Source organism: Argiope bruennichi, chromosome 10 (assembly GCF_947563725.1).
Source record: "Argiope bruennichi chromosome 10, qqArgBrue1.1, whole genome shotgun sequence".
Lineage (NCBI taxonomy): Eukaryota > Metazoa > Arthropoda > Arachnida > Araneae > Araneidae > Argiope > Argiope bruennichi.
The window spans coordinates 112,301,049-112,321,624 of NC_079160.1; the positions used below are offsets into that span (position 1 = coordinate 112,301,049).

Genomic DNA, 20,576 nt, shown 5'->3' on the forward strand with positions numbered 1-20,576 from the left:
ACAATTAAAATTAAACAAACAAAACACTAATATTCATTAAAATTAAACGAAAAAAGATAAAACTCATAAACTTCAAATACAATTGAAAACATTCTAAATTAAGTAGAATCAAACCCGCAAATAAATCAAATACATAAATTGTTCAAAAACAATAACTTTTCATATGATCTTAAAATAAATATGGCTTTTATCTATTTATATCTATAAATCTTTTATAATTACTTATATACTAGCTTCATTTTAAAATTTGATACAAATATCTCTCCCAGAACAATATAAAATTAAAGAGGTGGATACAATTAATCGGTATAAACTATTAAACATCACATTTGTAGATTATAAACTTCCTTGCTTTCAATATAGAGCAAGATGCAAAATAATTTAGGGTGTTTATCTAAAATTTTAAATAATTCAACATATCTTTTTACTCTTGCATATTAAATTTCTTTGTGAAGTAGAAATGATGAAGTTGAAACGTATTTCAATTGGAATGCCTATATTAAATAATTGCTGCATTAAATAATTTTTTTTAAATATTACTCATATTTATTAGTTTTGCTAGATAATTCAAAATACTATAGTTTTTAATACATTTCAGAAATATTAATTTATTGCTTTTTCTCTTAATCTCAACTAATTTTATTGGATTGAATCAGGAACAGTAAAATATTCTGGAATATTTTTACATTTTTCAAAATTTAATTGCAATATTTTTTTTAACATTTAGGACCTTTTTAAAATTAAGTTTTTATACAGAATTGTATTAGACACATGTATTTTTAAAATCATTTGATTAGTCGTTATTATAAATCAACATGTGAGTAAAATCTTATTTTGGGTAATATTTTTTCAAATATGGATACTTAAATTATTTGGTTTTGTTGTGGACATTTAAAAAGGATTATCACTGAACATTTTACTGCCCCTGTTATGTAATAGATAAACATTCTTAATTTCTTGAACATAAATTATACAAAGATCTTAATAGATAATATTTTAACGAATTTTGATCCAATAAATTAAAATACAGCAGAAAGTTAAATCGTCAGACAGAGATCAAAAATCTGTTTTTTAGAAGAAAAAAAATATTTTGTAGAAAAAAAACATTTGGCAGAAAAATAATAATAATAATCTGAGAATTTTCATACATGATTCAAATACAGAAATAATAGGTATGGCACATTAAATTGAATTTCATAGTGCCTTTTTCACTCAATATGTTGTTTTCTATTTCTAATTTCAATACTACTTGATTTAAAGAATTATTTGTTAGATTTTTGCATTCATTTATCAAATCGAAATGTTAAAACTATGAAAGGATTAGATTCCTATTAATATAGATCTTCAACAATCTACTGTATTTCATTTTTTTTTTTGAAAATTTTTATTAGCTTTTTTTACATTTAAGAACTGATATCCTTATATAAAAAAAGGCAGTGTTTAATTTATATTTCTGATTGCAAGCAACTTGGTTAGATTATAATACAATTTAATATAACAAAATCATAAAAAAGAAAACGTTACATTTGATAAGGATGAAGTACACACTTGATATCTGTAGTTTTTCATCACAATTATTTCATGTGTGATGGTTTTCACTGCCTGGCAGAAATACAATTAATACATAAATAATAACTATCTTCCTTTTCAATTTTATCACTTAATATATAATGTATATTGCTTTTTTTTACATGCACAACACATATATTCCATAGGAATGCAGGTTTTAAAAAAAATTTTAAGTAATGTTAATAACAAGTGCTATACCGCATATCTTCTTCCACTGTATTGATTAGGAACAAATGTTACAATTGTTTTTTAAACAATACACAATCCAATATACTTATATATCCTTCAAAAACAAACAAGTTAAAATTTGACACATTTTATAAAATAATTAAATATAAAAATGAATCAAAAATAAATATAAGATCCTACATTATTTATGAAAACATTCAATAAATGAACAACAAATACTGAACACTGTTAAAATATTTGATAATATATAAATTTATCATGAAACTATATAAAATTTATGTATAATAATACGACATAAATGGAAAGAACATAGAAACAAAGTATATTACAACTTTAAAAATAAGTATATGATATAATATAAAGTTGAACAATCGAAAGATGAAAATGATAAATAATTCAAGATGATTTATCTAAATTAATTAATTAAAATGTAAAGCCCTTTTTAAAATAAGTTCGGTATATATATAGTAATGATATGGTTAAGGATAGTTTAGTATTATTTTTTTAAAAATCAAATACATTATTATGATAAAATAAAAATACAAATATAGCAGACTATTACACATAATTTATCTGTCATATAACAAAACCATCAATAAATATTTATGATTTTAAGTACAAATATTAAACTTAATGTTCTGTTTAGTTTTTATTTTATGCATTAAGTAGTTTTAATTTATGTACAGTTATTCAAGTCATAAATTTCACTAAAACTTGACTTATTAGATTACAGTTTTATATAACAAATTATCTTCCTGTTTTGATTTTTCTTTTAAATATTAAATAATAAAATTAACGAATTTAACTTTTATATATATTTTTCTGAATATAATCATGGTTTTTATTACACAACATTTAAATAGAAGTCATTAAAACATCAAAAAAAAGTTATTTGCTGTTGATAATTTCCCTGTTTGTGTGTCGATTGAATAACTAAGAAATATTCTACTGGCATTAATGAAAAAAAAGCCGGAGTGGGAGGATTTTTCATGCGTTTTCATTGAAATTCTTTTTCAAAATTAAACAAAGAATTACACAAGGGTAGAAAATTAAACAGATACAATTATATAATTACAGACAATATAACAGAGACTCTAATTACCAATCACCAGTATTGCATACAAATTGTTTCTAGAAATGTAAAAATTAGAGAATATTTCAAGCAGTATCAGTTTTGTTGTATTTGATAAGGGCTTATCTATCAATCATAGAATGTTTGAAGCATTCAATCTAATTTGGTTGGAGCAATCCATCTAGGAAGTGTAGAATAATTTGGTTGCACAAATTTTATAGTTTTAAGCCTTTGGATTATCTTTTATTCCAAAGATGAAGGAATTAATTTATAGAATTTACTACTTAATTGTTCCAGAGATTTTTAAAGTGCTAGACTGCTCTATCCACACAGTCCACAGAATTTGTACTTCTTAAGGTACAGTACAGTTTTAACATTGTTGCACACATTGCATTTGTGTCTACATCAAAAGATTGTAAATATTTCAAGTAAAAATCTATGTTATATTGGCCTGTATTTACACATTTACCATAATTAAATTTTCACCCTTTGAACTTTTACTAAACAAATGAATATTTGAGAGTAAATGAAAATGTTTTACTATGTATATGAATCATAAAACACATAAAACAATAAAAAGTGAAAAAAGAAATTTATACAACACATTAGTGAGTATCAAATTGTCCTCATAAAGACAATTGTGATATCACAAGCAAGGAGCTTCCACTAAAAGAATGTATAGCTGCCAAAAAAATAATCCAATAATTGAAATTTACAGAAAAAAATAATGAAAGCTCCCTTACCATAGATTATATATATATATATATATATATATTAGTGAGAAAATATAAATAAAATACAGTATTATGCTAAGTTTATTAACTTGGTTAACAAATAATCATACTAATTATAAACACAATATCACCAAAACAACAAATTACTTTTATATAGAATTATATATATAAAAAAAATGAAATATTGCCAACAATGCAAATATTATTCAGCAGTATCTGCAAGATGTTTTTTGATGCATGAATATAATTTTGCAAAAAAGATTCTTACCTTGGAAACAAAATATTTTAATGCAAAAATGTTATTCTTAATTCAAGATATTCAATCTATTATGCTGTTGCTGCTACTTTTTATTTAAATGAATTAGTAATAAAAATAAAGATTTCTGTTAAAAAAATTGCATTATAATTTCTGCATTTGAACAATATAAAAAAAGTTCTAAAATTGACTGTTCCCTTTTTTTAATATGTAATTTTTATTTTTTAAAAACAAAATTTTTCTTGAATATTTTTTCAACATTATTATTATTATCGTCGTTTTGTAAAGAGATTTTAGAAAATCAGAGTTTCACTACAGATAAATATTTTTCTGAGGTTCTAAACAATCCTTTATTAATTTTTTTAATAATGCTGAAAAACTAAAAATACAGTCCCCAAGTATTAATAAAAGTCTTCAAAAAAAAAGCATGTTAAAAAAAAAGAAAAATGCTTTGTTAAGTATTAATATGACAAAAAAAAAAAAAAAAAAAAAAAAACTTGAGCAAATAATATAACATTTTTTGGTATAAAAATTTAATATCATAAGCATATTTCTATTTGAAATCTTTAAAACTGCAGTGATTTTAAAATTACATCAGAATATAAATTTGTTTCATAGCATTTCTACAAAAAATAATATTTTTTTAACTAAGTAACTCTTTAAAATTAGTAAATGCATTTAACACCTTCACTGCCATAGAGTTCACCAGTGACTGGCAGACCTTTATAATTTACTTTGTAAGAAATTCAGAGCAGCAGTCAATTTTTTAATAATGGAATGTAAAATTTATTTTAGAAAATTATGTTTAGAATATATAATCATTATTAATTTCCTTTCTTTTATTTATCCAGATACTGCTAAACATGGAACACAAAATATGAATTTTTTCTCAAATTGCTCACATGACAATACAATATATCGGTCATTTATGCAAAAATATATGAAACAAAAAAAATTACTTAATTTGTCAGTCATGGATATTATAACAATTTTTTTTATATTCTAATAAAAAATAACTTTCTAATTTGTCCAGTACAAAATTTAAACAGCAGTTATTAAACAAAAAGAAAATTTCTTTCGTAAATCCAAAATAGTGGGAAAATAATATATAAATTTCTGTAGAATACAAAATTGCCAGATTCACAACATTAATATTCACTAATGCCAGGGGAGCATTAAATTAAGCTATTTCATGTCCACATGCAAGGTCAATTAAAACTGTGCAGAAAGTCAAACAGTGAATTTTCTCTCCAAAGATTATACTTTAACATCAAAGTGTAAAAAATAATTGGCCAAGGCAAAAATTATCTATTTCAAGACACATTCTGAATCTAAAATGTGCAGAAGTAAACTTTTAAATCAACAGTCCAAAATACAAAAGTCATATTTAAACAAGCTAGTGATGTTAAAAAATTGTATCACTTGTTTACAACAATGTTTATGAATGAAATGTTGCTGCTTTAAACATGTGCCAACATCAGAGATGAGTGAAATGCATTGGTCAAATTCTTCTTGAAAAAGCATCTGTAAATTCATTAACAAGAGATTCTTATTTCAAAACATTATCACTTATTAGCTTATGCTGGATTAATATCACTTTTGTCTTGTAACATGCTAAAAGCTTTTGAGACATGTCTCAGCGAGATGGCAACATAGTTCTTGGAATAGGATTTCTCAACACCAAAGTACTTTCTGCTGATATAATAGGCAAACCATTATCACAATGAAAGCTCACAAGATGAGTAACACTTTCAAAAGTCCGATCTTTTGTTCGAACCTAGCAAGAAAAAATAAAAAATTTAACAATTTAAAAATAAAATAAAATATTCTGTTTAAATCAACTAAAAAATAATGAAAGTGTTCTCTTTTTATCTTATCATATATTTTCCTTATTAAGTACATTTAGGATTGAATATGCAAGAGAACTGAATAAAACATTTTGAAAAATATTTCCTTGTTAACGAAATTTACCCAATATTTGTAATAGATCTGTAGTTTTAATGGAAAGACTATAAAAAAAATCTTGACCAGTTTTATTTTCCCCATATTTATTTTTAAATTATTTTTTTAATTTTATTTTTAAATTGTAACTAATATGCTTGGATAGATAAATCAGTGTAATCTTCAGGAGATGTGACACAAATTTTATATAGATCTATACTTTTTAGAAGAAAAAACAAGTCAAATGCCATTCATTTGATTCATTTTCATTTGAGATATAATGTTTGCATACAAAATGGCCGGTACAATTCGATTTTTTTTTCTAAAATTAAAGGGGTCTAAAATCTCACATCAAAATCTAAATGTGGTGCTTTTTTTAATTATTTTTTTACAGATTTTATATACAAGAAAGTAAAAATGGTAGTTTAATAATTTACATATATTTTATTCTAAAGTGACATTTCCTTACGCTTTTTTTAAAACAAAAATACAGATGCCAAACAAACACAGATTTTGAAATTTTGACAGAAAGCTGTGTAAGACCACTGAAACAATTTAATATCAACCAACAATTTAACACCACCACTTGATTTTGAGTTATAGTGTTGCTAGGTCTTTGAAAGGTCTTATGCAATATTAATAATACAAGGTCATGCTGAAGAGGTGAGTTTTAATAAATTCCTTCTTATAATAATCTCATCATTAAATATATTTATCTATATAACTATATATTAATTCAAATAAAAAAATGGAAAAACCTGGACACATATGCAAAAAGAGAGAGAAAGAAAAATGGATATAAAAATGCTCTAAGTTCTATAGAAATTAAAATTTTGATTTCACATCATCATTTCAAAGGTCATAAAGTAAACTGATATAAAGCCCTTCGTTTGAAATAATGTTATAACTAAGAGACAAATTACATCTTTAAAACTTCTATGCTTATTCATTAAAAAAATATATACACATGAGCATATAAATATTAATTAATACAAAGAAAAAAGGTTAAAAAAACAGAAATAATAGATTTTGAATACAAATATACATATATATATATATATAACCAATCTTAAGTAAGAAAAGTTTGAAAACGAAACAAAAACAGTTTCGAAATCGCAACTAAAAATTATAACCTATTTAAACTAAAACCAAAAAAGAACTTCATAGTATTTAGAGAGCGCAATTGCAGCTACTTCTAAAACACAGATGAATTGATACAAAAGTATTAGAATCAAGTTAATAGGAAAAACAAAAAATTCCTAGAAATTACTGTAATGTCAATTTTTTAATTAAACAAGGTATGGTTTGGGATTAATCCTTTGGCTTAAATAAAAATAGAACTTTCCTTGCATATTGGATCACTCAATAGATGGCGCTGGGAGCCTACATCTGTTTACATAATTTACCGCTAGTTTTTTAAAAACAGGGAATCACAATCGATAGTTTAAAGTTTCCTTGACTGTTGATGGTATGTACTGGCCTTTTCGTTTTTAATTTTTAATTTTAGTGCTATTTTTTGTTTATATTGTTATTTTTGTTATTGTATTTTTACTTTGTTGTGGTTAATTTCTTCTAATTTGTTGTTTTATATTTCCTTTCTGTTAAAATGGTATATCTCTTGAGCATAATTTCAGGGGATTTTCGGGTCACGAGGAATCATTATTAGACAATGTCTGTATTTCCTCACAGAAAAAATCCCTTTCTTTGAATCTCTGCCTGAGGGTGACCCTTGAAAAAGTCTTCAGGCCGGATTCTTTTTTTATATTTTTTATAATTTTTTTGTTTTTATTTGATTTTTTGTTTTTCCTATTAACTTGATTCTAATACTTTTGTATATATATATATATATATAGTCTATCATATGCAATAGATGAAATGGAATGAACAAAACTATTTTTATTTTTTAAAACTAACAAGTTTGATCCAATAATTAAAAAAAAAGATATTTTGAATATACTCAAAATATATACTTACCACTCCTTCTGGATCAACAAGCAACAAATGTTTCCTTATACCATTCTGCATTCCAGTCAGAACATACTGACCAGGAGATCCTTGTGACTCTCGCACAAGAAAATCACCATCTCTAACAACTAGTGCTTCACTTTCTTTTCTGCTGATAGGTCCATGGAACCATTCCTCTTGTAGCAGCACAACTCTATGGTTGGCAAGTCCAGCAGGCCATTTATGCTTAACTGATGTAACAAAAGGTGAAGGGGAAACACATGCAGCATGTGGGGGAGGATTTGGAGCAGGTTCTGAAATTCGATGTCTAGGTGGTGGTGGAGGCTGTTTTTGATCAGAATGTAAGGCAGTTTCAATGGGCTCTATCACAAAACAAAGAATCACAAGATTAGAATAAATCTTGCTGGTAAAATATACTTTTATTATAATCCATTATGAAATACTTTGACTAAAGTCCACTAAAAGAAATTTTTTTAAAAAAATGAAAATTCCATCAAATTGAATATAACACCATAATAAAATTCCCGTGATAGCATATTGGATTAAGAATAAAGAAAAACTTTATTATGGTATAAATTAGTATATGGAATAAATTATAAATGGATTTTATGAAAACTGAGCAGAAAATAAATAAAAATTAAGATATGCCTTCATTACTTTTAATTTACTAATAAAACTTATCATGCGTCTTTAAAAAACCCCATATTCTTTAATAAAGTATTACAATATTTAAAAATTTAAATAATAATGGAAATCAATAGTGGAAAATACTAAATTCATGCAAGATGAATGTGAACATCAAAAATAATTTTGTTTGTATGGCAATGATATTCGTTGGCGATTACACTACAATTTTTCTCATATGGATAGATAAATAAATCCAAAGAATTCTTTTGATAAGTGAATTACTTTGGTAAAAGACAGAAAAAAAAATACCCTGGACTTACGCATATCAAAGGAATCTGCAGAGCAACTTTGTTCTCTTGATGATATAATACTATTTACATATTCTGTAAAGAAAAAAGAGATAAAACTAAACTATTTATTAGTTCTGTTAAAAAATTCTCTTTTTAGTAAGAACATAGTTGTTCAAAGCATCTACGCGTACTGAATCTCAAAAATAATAGTGATTTTCTATAACTTACTATAAATTTAATTTTTCTTTTATTTCTGCATAATTTTTTTTTTAAAAAGTACATATAAATTCAAATTATGATCAATGTAGAGAATAATTTTGATCACAATAATGTGTGAATAGCTGCAAATGCAAATAAAAGATGAAAATGTAAATAATAAGGCAAAAGTTTTTCCAAATTCTGATCTAACATGTATAGATGATACACAAATAAAAATATGTCAAATACAAGCACTATACCTGGTTCTACTGAAGGTTTTTGATTTTTTGAAGAAGCTTCTGGCACACTAGAAATATCCATAGCAGAATGCTAATGTTTAGGAAAGAAGAAAAAAAGCTTTAATATATTAAATATAAAAAAATAAATATATACAAAATCTGTAATCCATTTTTTGCATCAAAAATATTTTTGAAACTATTCCTTTCAAAAAATATATGTTAACATAAGATTTCAGTTATTATGATATTGATGAAATCAATTTCATTTAAAATGAATCATACATATACCATTCAAACTCTAGTAAAATATTAGTACATTATAATAATTTATTTTTAAGCACTGCATCAACAATCCTACTTATCGATAATCAGCTGACAAAGCAAAGTGAGAAAATGTTAATGATTTAAGTAGTTGCATTCTGCCATTGGTTATTTGCTTACCTTGTATATATCTCTACCAATAAAAATTGTGTATTTGTATGTGTTGGTATAGTTCTTTTGACTCAAAGTTACCAAATTTGGTATAAGCATACTTTAGAGGATAGGAATATGCATCTCCAAGCTTTTTTAAAATTGATTACACTAGATTTTTATTTATTACTATTTATTAATTAATTTAATTATTTTTTTACAATAACTTCTCAAAATATTCTGGCATAAAAATTAATTTTTAAAGTAAAAAAAAAAGTTTTCAATGATACCAATTTAGTTGCTGTAAAATTCTTTAGTCTAGATTTATTTTTTAATATATTTTAGAGCATAATTTTCAACAATACTTTCATAAGTAAGAATAAAACACAAATCATTTTCATTAAATATTTGATCTTATGATTTTCCCCATTATAGAAAACTAAAAAAGGATTCTGTTTAATACCAAAAACATAGGACAAATGAAATGAAAAAGGGAAGTTACAATACCACTAAATTTCTAAGATAGATGAATTGGACTTTCATGCCTTTAATAATGCTATAGTTCTATAAAACTGATATACACCAAAAAAAAATCATGTATGCAATAAACAGATGATATGCAAGACAATTAAAATAACATAGCTTTAATGTTTGACAATTTGATGAAATCATGGATATGAAGTTATGTCTAAATTTAAATGAAATGAAATATAACCAATATCTCCAGTGAACCACTTGGTTGCCAAAAGCAACTAGTTAAAATAATTTACATAAATAAAAAAAAATCAGTCCTCTAGACCCAATTACTCAGCTAATTACACTTATTTTCATTTTTTAAAGAAATCTTAAAAACTCTGCTTCAATATATTTTTTTCTATGAGGAAAAATTTTGACAGAATCTCCCAACCTCATAGTACTGATTTTTAATTATTTTTATTTTATATGAAAGTTAAGTGATACCTTGATATCTCATCAATGTTTGCCGTTCATCATTACTATACATTTGCAAGAGAAATCTCAAAAAATCTACCAATTTTGACAATTTTTACTTCATTACTAACTGCCTTTAACACCCAATTAGTTCAACAAAGGCAGATATTGGTTGCTAAAAATTACAATTAAATATTTTATTTAATTAGGTATCACCTAAAATTTGAACTTTAATTTGAGATTGAAGTTATTAAACTTCAACTAATCAAATAACTTTTTAGAGGAAATTAAACTTGTACTGTTAAAAATGTTAGGATAAAAATTAGAATCATTCAGCATTAAAATATTTTGGATAATTACATGCTATGTCTCACAATTATTGTAATTTCTAACAAAATTTCTCTGATTCAACAAAAATTAGTATATTTTAATAAGAAAGTAATTTTCAGTCTAAAAAGAAGAACATATTCTTAAAAATCCTATTATTTTAATGGAGAGTGAAGCAGTGCTTGATTTTATTTTTTAGTATTTCTTCTAAATTCACTGTTAATGGTAAGTACAAAACAATTTTAAATGTTTATTAAAAATCGACCTTAAATAGAAACCTAATTAATACAATAAAGACAGATACCATAGTTTCTTTCGATCATCAATAATGAGGGGAAAATCAGCATGAAGTATTTGTAGCAACAATGAAAATTATTTAAGTTTCATTAAAACTATTATTTATATTATTATGAAATATGCCTTAAATATTAAAAAGAAATTAATTAAAATTATATATAGCGTATGTATCAAAGAAAACAGTTTTTTTAGATAGTGTGTATGTTATTTTTGTGCTCTTATTATGGTAATAAAAATGTCAAATGTTGCTAAATTTTCATAAATTAAAATTCTAATTCTATCTAAAAAAAATTGCTCCGAGGTGCATATTCCCAACCTCCAAGAAAATTTAGTAGCTCCAAGTGTAAAGGTCTATCCTTTAAAGATCCAATACATATATATGCATTCTTCTTTAATACTAATAAACATAGAAATGAAAGCTAATGACATATAGATATGATATCAATGATTAACAATCAGAACTGTAAAGTTTTGAACAAAGAAACAATAATTTTAAAATTCCCCAGATTCAATAAATGATGTTAGATGCTCATGACAAATTTTAGCAAAATATCAAATATTTATGAAATTTCATGGTTCTATAATTGTCTTCTAAAATTGTCAGAAATCATATTATGGGCATGCAATATCATATCATGTTTGCCCATATATGCATATTATGGGCAAACATGATCAACAAAAAAACATTAATTTAAAAAGAATTCTACAATAAATTTTTAAATTTTGGTTGGAGCACCATTGCATCAAGTCAGCATTATAATAAAATATGATATAGTTTCCTTGGCTTTAATTTAAAAGATTCACTTGTGGATGTAAATATACAAACACTTCCTTTTTTAAGCATGGATACACAATTTAATACCATAAATGCAAGGACATGAAATTGTTATTTACTTCAACTCCATTTTGCTGATAATCAGGTAAAGGTGGAAGTGGGGGCTGCACTTCCGGGGGAGTTTTCCCAGGCAAGTCATTATAGTATTCAGAATCTTCACCCCAGGCACAATCATTACCATTGAATACTGGATTTTCTAATCTATCAAGAATAAAATAATTATTTAGGTAAAATATTTTTCCATAGAAACAAGTTTTAAGCTTGAATAAATTACAAATGCTCAATGCCGATTTCACATACAATTTTAATACTGTATTTAAAATAATAATTTTGGCATTTAAAAACATATAGTAAAATATATTCTATCATTTTGAGTATAAATGTAAAGTAAAATTTCAAAGCATTATAATTAAATTAAAAAAGTACAGTGAGTAACATATGTTACACTTTTAAAAGAATAAAATCCAGATCATGGTTGGCAGGCATAAAGATAATTACTTAACAAATAGTTATTTAATACCTGTCAGGAACTGTTATGGCTCTTGGAGTTTTTTTAAGATATTCTTTAAAACGTAATTCAAATGCTTGACCAATAGTAGTTATAACATCCTGAGCCAGACCACCCCCACATTCAAGGACAAAACATGCTCGACCAAAGCGTCCATCTTTTGCTACATATGCAATAAAATCTAAAGTGTCCTGAAAAATATCAATTTCATGAAGCAGCTTTATAAATAAATAATACAATATCATAACAATGCATTTTACGTTAAAAAGAGGGCAAATTAAAGTATATATAACATTCAATTGACAATTAGTTTAAAGTTGATTCTTATTTCCTTTGTAACTGGATGAATAATTTTAATTTATAAAATAATAAACAATGAGTAGTACTTTACATTGTTAAGGCAGATAATAATTAAAGGAAAGAAAAAAAATATATAAAAGTAAACTTACTGCATCTCCTCCAGATGCAAATGATACATTTGGCATTTCATGATTGGCAATAACCTGGAAAGATTTTGAGAAAAATGCATTATGAAATCTTAAAAAAACAAAATAACAAAATCAAGTTGTGAAAGTTTTGGGAATGAACTGCAATGTACTTTAATAAATTGTTAACTAAAACATTTTTGACACAAATCATAAATACAGCAACTAAACAATGAAAACGATTACAATCATGAGAATTTAAAAATATATACCTCTCCAGACTCCATAACTGTCAAGGTCATGTATGAACTTGTGATTACTAAATTAACATTAGAACCTGCATAATCCATGTTAGGCTTTTCTGCTAACATACGGGTTATACGTTTATCAACCTGCAAAAACAAAACAAATGACTCAATTGGAAACATTTCAAAAAATAGATGAATATAAAAACTCTTTAATCAGAATCAACATATAAATGTTAAAATAAAATAGATAAAAAATATACACATAATAATTTATCAAGAATTATATTAAAATAAAAATATGCCAATAAATAACACAAATAAGAGATTTTTCTCTTTTTATAAACATAAAAAACAAAAGAATTAATAAAATAAAATTGAGTTGTGTAAAATCAATAATTCAAAAGAAGATATAATCATTTTAAATAGTTTCAGATAGGAAAGATGCACTGATTTGTCTTCTGTTCAATGTTGTTTTTCAAAAGATTATAAAAGATTCTAACAGCACATAAAGGAATAATTTTTAATAAATCTCTGCTAAGTTTTGCATTTGCTGATAACATTGGTAATTATCACTTGGATCCCAGAAGCACTTGAATAAACCTTCCTTTCTTAGGTAAGTGAAGCATGTAAGATGCAGTTTGTCTTTAACCAGAATAAAACTAAACATATGACATCTACCAATTTTGAAACTCCTTGATTTAAAATAGGAGAATGGAGTCTTTAAACAGTTAAAAGCTTCAAATATCTTCAAATATAACTTTCAAGGCTAAATTCTATTTATTGCAAACTTATTAGAAATCTAATATCATCATCAGAAAAACCAAACATATGACATCATTCATTTACAAAATTTGAATTAAGCTAACAAATGCTGCTGAAACATGGACAATGTCTGAGAAAAATAGACTCTTAATATATTTGAAAAAAGAATTTTAAGAAGCATAGTTATGTGGAATTAAATGTGATAATTGGTGAAGAGTCAACTCGGAAATTTACAAAGAATTAAAAGAACCAGATATTATCAAATTTAAAGCAATACTGAGGATTAGAAGGGCAGGACACTTAATAAGATTGGCAAAACTTAGCAAAGGACACAACAACATATAATAAAATTCTTAGGAAGGCCAAGGCCCATCCAAGATTATCAAGCCAATTAAGAAGATGAAGTACAAGTAAGTAAAATAAAGTTGTGTAAAAATGTATATCATTTTACTGTTCATAACATAACAAAACAGATGTATCATACACATAACAATTTTAAGAAAGTATACACAATTTTATTAGCATTTTCTTTTTGTTCAAACTTGTAATTTCTGAATGCTATCAATGAAACATATTTGATACAATGACAGACAAGCATTTTTATTCTGATTTCTAGAAATTTATAACAAAACTTCATGTACTAGCTGAAGTCATTCAAGCATCAGTATTAACTTAAAGCTTGATTTTCGGCAACTATAACTTTGGCTTATTTTTATAAGTAATATCATTCTTATGGAAAAATAAAGAGGATGCTAAATTTTAACAGCCAAATCTTAAAGCAAAATGTATCAGAACAAACAAGCCCAATTTTTAAATATTTAAAAATTAATATCTTACCTTTCGTTTCTTATCAATTGTTTTCAACCCTGCTGTTTCACATACTTTATTGATACATTCTCTATTAAAAGAATTATAAAATTTCAGAAAATTGAATATATATATAACTAATAAAAATATAGATCAAGCATATTAATTCTTAAGTGCCTAAAAAATGCCAAATCAAAATTAAAACATTACAACTAATTTTACTTTCTTATAAGGAGAGCCAAAATGAAAAGTCATTTCTAGAAATGTAACTAGAAATTGCATTGTTAAATTTATCATTTAATGTACTTTCAAAGCAGAGAAAAAGAATTTCAGAGATTCAAAACTCCAGTAAGAAGCAGTGTAGCACGATTGTGCTTTAAGCTTAATACTTTTAATTTTAAAATTTTTCTCAATTTTAAAATTAGGCAATAATTACAACAAAATTATACAACAAAAATTCATCTAACATTGTTACAGCATGCATAAATATAAATCCAGTTACTAAAACAATAAAAAATATCCATATTAAATACAATTAAAAATTTATTAAAATTAGAAAAATAATAGTAAGAAATAAAACTTTTATTACTTTTCGATTTTTAAAGTGGTGTAAAATGAGTATATGGAAAAATAATAAGTTATTTAAGAATAAAAAAATTTCCTTATTTTTTAAAAAATATTATTAAAATTTTGAAACTCTTTCTTAGAAAGCATCTATCATCCGAGAAATAATTTGATAGTTCTACAGTCTGCCAAGTAGAGCAACTTGAACAATTATTTTACTAAACATGCCAGATAATACAAATTAATAAATGTATGCCAACCTACCATATCAAAATAGCTTTACAGGAAAGATAAAACATTATAGTTAATGTCTCAACTATGTGGATACAATAAAATTTATAGTTCTGTGTGCATGAGTAATATTAAAAATGCCATTAACATTATTATGAGAAACATTATTCATCTGGAATACATTGAATTTTTTTTAATGTCACTTATTTACTGTGTAAGTTCTTTTCATACTAATTCCTAATAAAGTCAATTTTAATTATATGTCATACAATTTTCCTTAATAAGAATGCCATAGTAATGGAAATGGCATTAATAACATTTCAAACAGAAATTCTTTAAGTAACAATATTAAAAAGTGTTAAGTTGAATTAATTCTTTAAACAATGCATTTTGTAAGTGTAAATTCTTTTTAAAATATTTTTTTTTTTAGGTTTGACATTGAGAAAAAGCTTTTATGGCCTTTCTGCAAGCTTTAATCATATGAAATAATTAGATGTACAGAATATACAAGAGTGACTGGTTCAAAAATCTTTAAAAGCATTTAATATTTTTCTATTTACATGTTAGTAAATAAATAATTGCTTTGTGAAATTATTAATAGAAATTTAACACATAAACTGTCAATCAAAACAATATGAATTGGCAAAATAAATATATGATGTATAAAAGAGCATGTACTAAGTGGAAAGAAAAACTCAAATTATAATATTACTCTTTTGTAAATAATACAATAAACAAGAAAACTGAAAAAGAAAAATATAAGTATATTTGAATAAACTTATCACATATTGTAGATCTTTTTACATGAAAATTTATCAAAAAGTAAGCAGAAAGAAAGCCTTTAAGTTGATCTTTTGTCTTAAGTGAATATTAAATTTTCTTGCATGTCTGATTTTTGTTTAGTAGTTATATTGTTTAAATTAACAGATATCTAAAGTTGTCTTATAATATATAAACCAATTAGTTATAAATTACAAGTACTATAACTATTGCTTGGAAATCGAAATTTGACAATTATTTTTTTCTAACTCTGAGTATCTCTTAACTGATAATCCATATAAATCATATAGGAAAATTAATAATTATTGAAGGCTATATATATATAATACTTTTTAATTAACGTGGTCCCAGTTATTTCCAGGCTCATATGTTGGCATTTTACCAATATTAATCATTAATATTCTCTTATGAGAGTTATCACCAAGAATTAATAGGTTTTGGCTTAGGGCACATTAACACATAAGGACCCCCCCCCCCCCCAAAAAAAATGAAACACAGTCAAACTTCACTTAATCAGCATTTGTCATAAAGAGTAATTTGAATAACAAGCAAAACAAAATGAAAAATTTAGTGAGCAATATTTTTTAGAACAAGTGGGAAAGTGACAGAATGAATTGGAAGCTGAATTGGAATTAGTAAGTGCTGAGTGCTTGTTTAAAGAGAATCTTTAAATCTACAGGCAAGAAGTTTTGATTCCATAGTGTTGTAAAATGTGATTCAGAGGTATTTGAGCAAATGCCTGTGGAGTCAAAATTAATGAGATTGTATCTATGAACAAACACGAGGCTACTGGTGGATAGCAATGACATCAATGAGCTAAGAGAAGAACATAGTCATAACTAACAAAGAACTTATGAAGTTAAATTCAATGTCAAAGTTACAGAGGCAATTTAGTCAGAATGAAATATTAGACTTAATAGAGCAACACTCATCTAGTGAAATAAGGGAAATGCTGAAAGCACAGGAAATTATCGCTTCATACATTGAGAAGCATTGCCCTGATTTGATACTAACTCTGTGCGATACAAATTTATTTAAAGATAATGGCGTGTCACATTTTCATTTTCAAAAAATGTTGAAACGAAACCAAGGAAAAATGTCTTTAAATAGTTTTCTTGTAAAAAAAAAAAAAAAGCATGCATTATAAATAATCAACTACATTACAATAAATTTGTTTGATTATTTTTTAATAGAATAAAGAATTGTCCCGTTTCACATAGAAAAAAAATTAGTTAATCCTATGAAGCTTTGCATTAGAAATAAAATTTGGGAATGAATAATGCTCATTAAGTGAGGTTTCACTATGAATTTTTTTTTAATTGTTCATTACAATACTAAATAAACATTTTAAATAAATTAGCAATATTACTAAATATGAAGACCATATGAAAAAAAAAATTGCATTCAATAAATTACAAATTTTAATGAATTAAATGTTTCTGAAAATTTTACTGGGAAAAAAAGTTAATAAACTGACAAAACACATTTAGTAACTTTAAATTACTATAACTAATGATAAGAAGTATCATTCATTACATAAAAATATCTTATTCCAAGTAATTGTTAAGAATAAAAGCAAATGCAAAACTTCAAAAATAGTAATAAGTTTGAAAAGGAAGGTTATGAAAGACAAAGCAGTCTTGGGAATGAAAACTTGTTTTTGAAATTAATCAATTAAAAAAATCCATTTACTTTGCAACTTGTGACCTGAAATCAAAATCTAAACTTTTCATAGAAGTGTTGACTTCTAGACACCCAATATACTGAAAAAAGAAGAAAAATTATATCAATAACAGAAAAAGATACAATATAGAATATTTTAAATGAAAAAAATTTAAATTATTTCATTAACAAAATTAGATGATATCAAAATAAAATTCGATGAAAAAAATTTTATATGTAAAATAAAATATTCATATACTTAAAATTTTAAAAATCATAAATATCTGAAAGAAGAATAAAAATGAAGCACTGTTTTTAATTTCACATAAGATGAATTTCCATATGTCATAGACAAATAATAATAAAGTAATCAGAATGACTGAATTTAAAATATATAATTTAAAAAATGAACAAAATATTTAGTTTCTTGTAAATTTATTTTTTGCATTAAGGAAAAAAAAGTTATGAATCTGATTTGAATATAACTCATAGTTAAATCGGAAAGACTTCCTTAAAGATACATATATATGACCAAGAGATTCTGAATAACTTATAAAAAAATATAATCATTAATATCAGGAAATTACAAGAAAGTATTACTTTATTTTAAATTTCAAAGTATAATTTTTGAAATAGTTCATTCTATATATGTTTACACCTAATAACCTTTAAAACACAAAATATTTATATAATTTGTATGTATCTACATAATTTATTCCCCATTCTTATTTAAAATTCCTTGTTTACATTGGAAAATTTTATAGCCAATGATGGGAAGTTTTAAATGATTTCGAAAATAACAACAGTACAATTTCTTAGAATTTTAGAAAAACAATTAAATAAGCAAAAAATATAAAAAAGCCACACATAAAAATATCTTAATTGCATTAATGTTTAATTAAATTACTTTTACTTCTTCAAAACTGAAATTTTTACTCATAAATCTTAGTTTATTCTTATTATCTTCTAAAATCATATTTCTAAATAGCATTTGAATATGGTATATAATTTATCATATATATAATATAAATTCTTAACAAAAACGATTTTTTTTTCTTACTCGAATACCATATTTGACTCCGCCATAAGTAACTTGAGAATCGGGATGTAGCCAACCTCTGGGTGGTTTATTTATGAGGCTTCCATTCTTTGACCATTCACTAGGCATGCCACCTTCACCCAAAACAGGTTGGACATTAGAAGACCACTGAATACGCACTTTTGGCATGCTCAATAAGGGTTAAAAGTATATAGATGCTTTCTATACAAACTCTCTCTCTGAGTAAGCATTCTATACTATAACATTTAAAATAAAATGTAAATACATTATACACATATATTTCAATTAGTATACAAAACTGAAAAGAAAAGAATGTAATTTCATAAAATAGACTTTTTTTTTTAAGACTCAGTTTTTAAAATTTGTTCCAACATAATCAAAATGCTTCTGATCAAAAAAATATTATAAACGGAACAAATTAAATATTTTCTAAAGAACCATATCATTAAAATGGCCTAAACTAATTTTCAATTATTTCTTATTTATTGAAAATTAGTTTAGGCCATTTTAATGATACGGTTATATATATTTAAAAATTTCAAACATAAAATAATATTTTACAGAACTGTATAATATACTTTATAAAAGCAAATTTTGATAAAATCATATATTCATGCAAACATATATAACCATAATACGAATTATAATATTAAAATATTGGTAAAGTTAACTATATTTAAAAACTTTTAAACAATGTGCAACATACACAAATAATATCTACAGATGTGCTAAATGCATAATTAAAATTGATTTCATAAATTCTCAGCTTGTTACTTTTTTTTTTTTTTTTTACAGAAATAGTTAAAAACTTTTTAAAAATTTAAACCATTTCATTCACAATTTAGTACTAAAATTTAAGCATGTACAGAATACAATAAACATGTGAAATAAATGGAAGAAAATCCCAAAATAAAGAAATAAAATAATGGAATAAATGATTTTAAAAAATTGAATGATTAGATGAAAAATAAAAGACGAGACTTTAAAAATAATATAATCAGATTAAAAAATATATGGAATGATTAGACAAAACATTCATAAATGTCAAAGAATATCAAAAATTTTCATATTCTTTATAAAATTAAATTTAATATAAATATCTTATAACTTATGTGACTAACCCTAATGAAAGAAAACTTGGAATACTACTCAAAGAACGTAAAACTGAATCAGTAAAATGAAAAATCGCATACACAGCTGATGTAAACATTCAGATCACTAAAACCATAAAAAGGTCAGAAATTATAAATGCCCGAGGATTAATTTAGTACATTAAAAATGGTTTTCCAACCTTATATGAACACAATAAATGCGAAAAAAATTACTATGTTTGAGAAAAATACATTAATAAACAAACAATAATAAACATACATTCGAGACTTAATCAAACAAGAATATAATTTTAACAAAGATAATGAATTTAATTTACCTGATTTATTTTAAAATTTGTAAGGTGCTATGTTTCTGAGTGTCAAAAAAAATTTGAAACACTTTTTTGATATAAATGTTAATGCATCAAAAACAAATTTTAATTACTTCGATGGATAGAAGACTGACAGCGCAACAGCCAAGCGCTAAGAAATATCTAGTTCTTGTTTCAGACCTGTCTGGTGGCTTTGCGGTTTCACATCCGAATTCCTTTTGTTTTC

General features: G+C 24.6%; 1 protein-coding gene across 5 annotated transcripts; it reads right to left on the reverse strand.

Moving 5' to 3' along the window:
• Positions 1 to 5,093: 5,093 nt before the first annotated feature.
• On the reverse strand, positions 5,094 to 20,559 carry LOC129989406 (SHC-transforming protein 1-like). Of its 5 annotated transcripts, none has more exons than XM_056097927.1 (12): positions 20,464 to 20,559; positions 18,928 to 19,163; positions 17,898 to 17,968; positions 14,661 to 14,721; positions 13,086 to 13,205; positions 12,838 to 12,891; positions 12,401 to 12,579; positions 11,940 to 12,081; positions 9,102 to 9,171; positions 8,674 to 8,736; positions 7,736 to 8,088; positions 5,094 to 5,597 (listed from the first exon to the last, which is right to left on the reverse strand). In XM_056097927.1, the coding sequence occupies exons 2-12, from the start codon at positions 19,093 to 19,095 to the stop codon at positions 5,457 to 5,459; spliced, it is 1,422 nt and encodes a 473-aa protein (XP_055953902.1). In that variant the 5' UTR covers positions 19,096 to 19,163; positions 20,464 to 20,559; the 3' UTR covers positions 5,094 to 5,456. The 5 variants fall into 5 exon arrangements, with proteins under 5 accessions (XP_055953902.1, XP_055953901.1, XP_055953900.1 ...); XM_056097926.1 differs by having other exon boundaries at positions 18,928 to 19,158; positions 20,357 to 20,521; XM_056097925.1 differs by having other exon boundaries at positions 20,357 to 20,521.
• Positions 20,560 to 20,576: the final 17 nt, after the last annotated feature.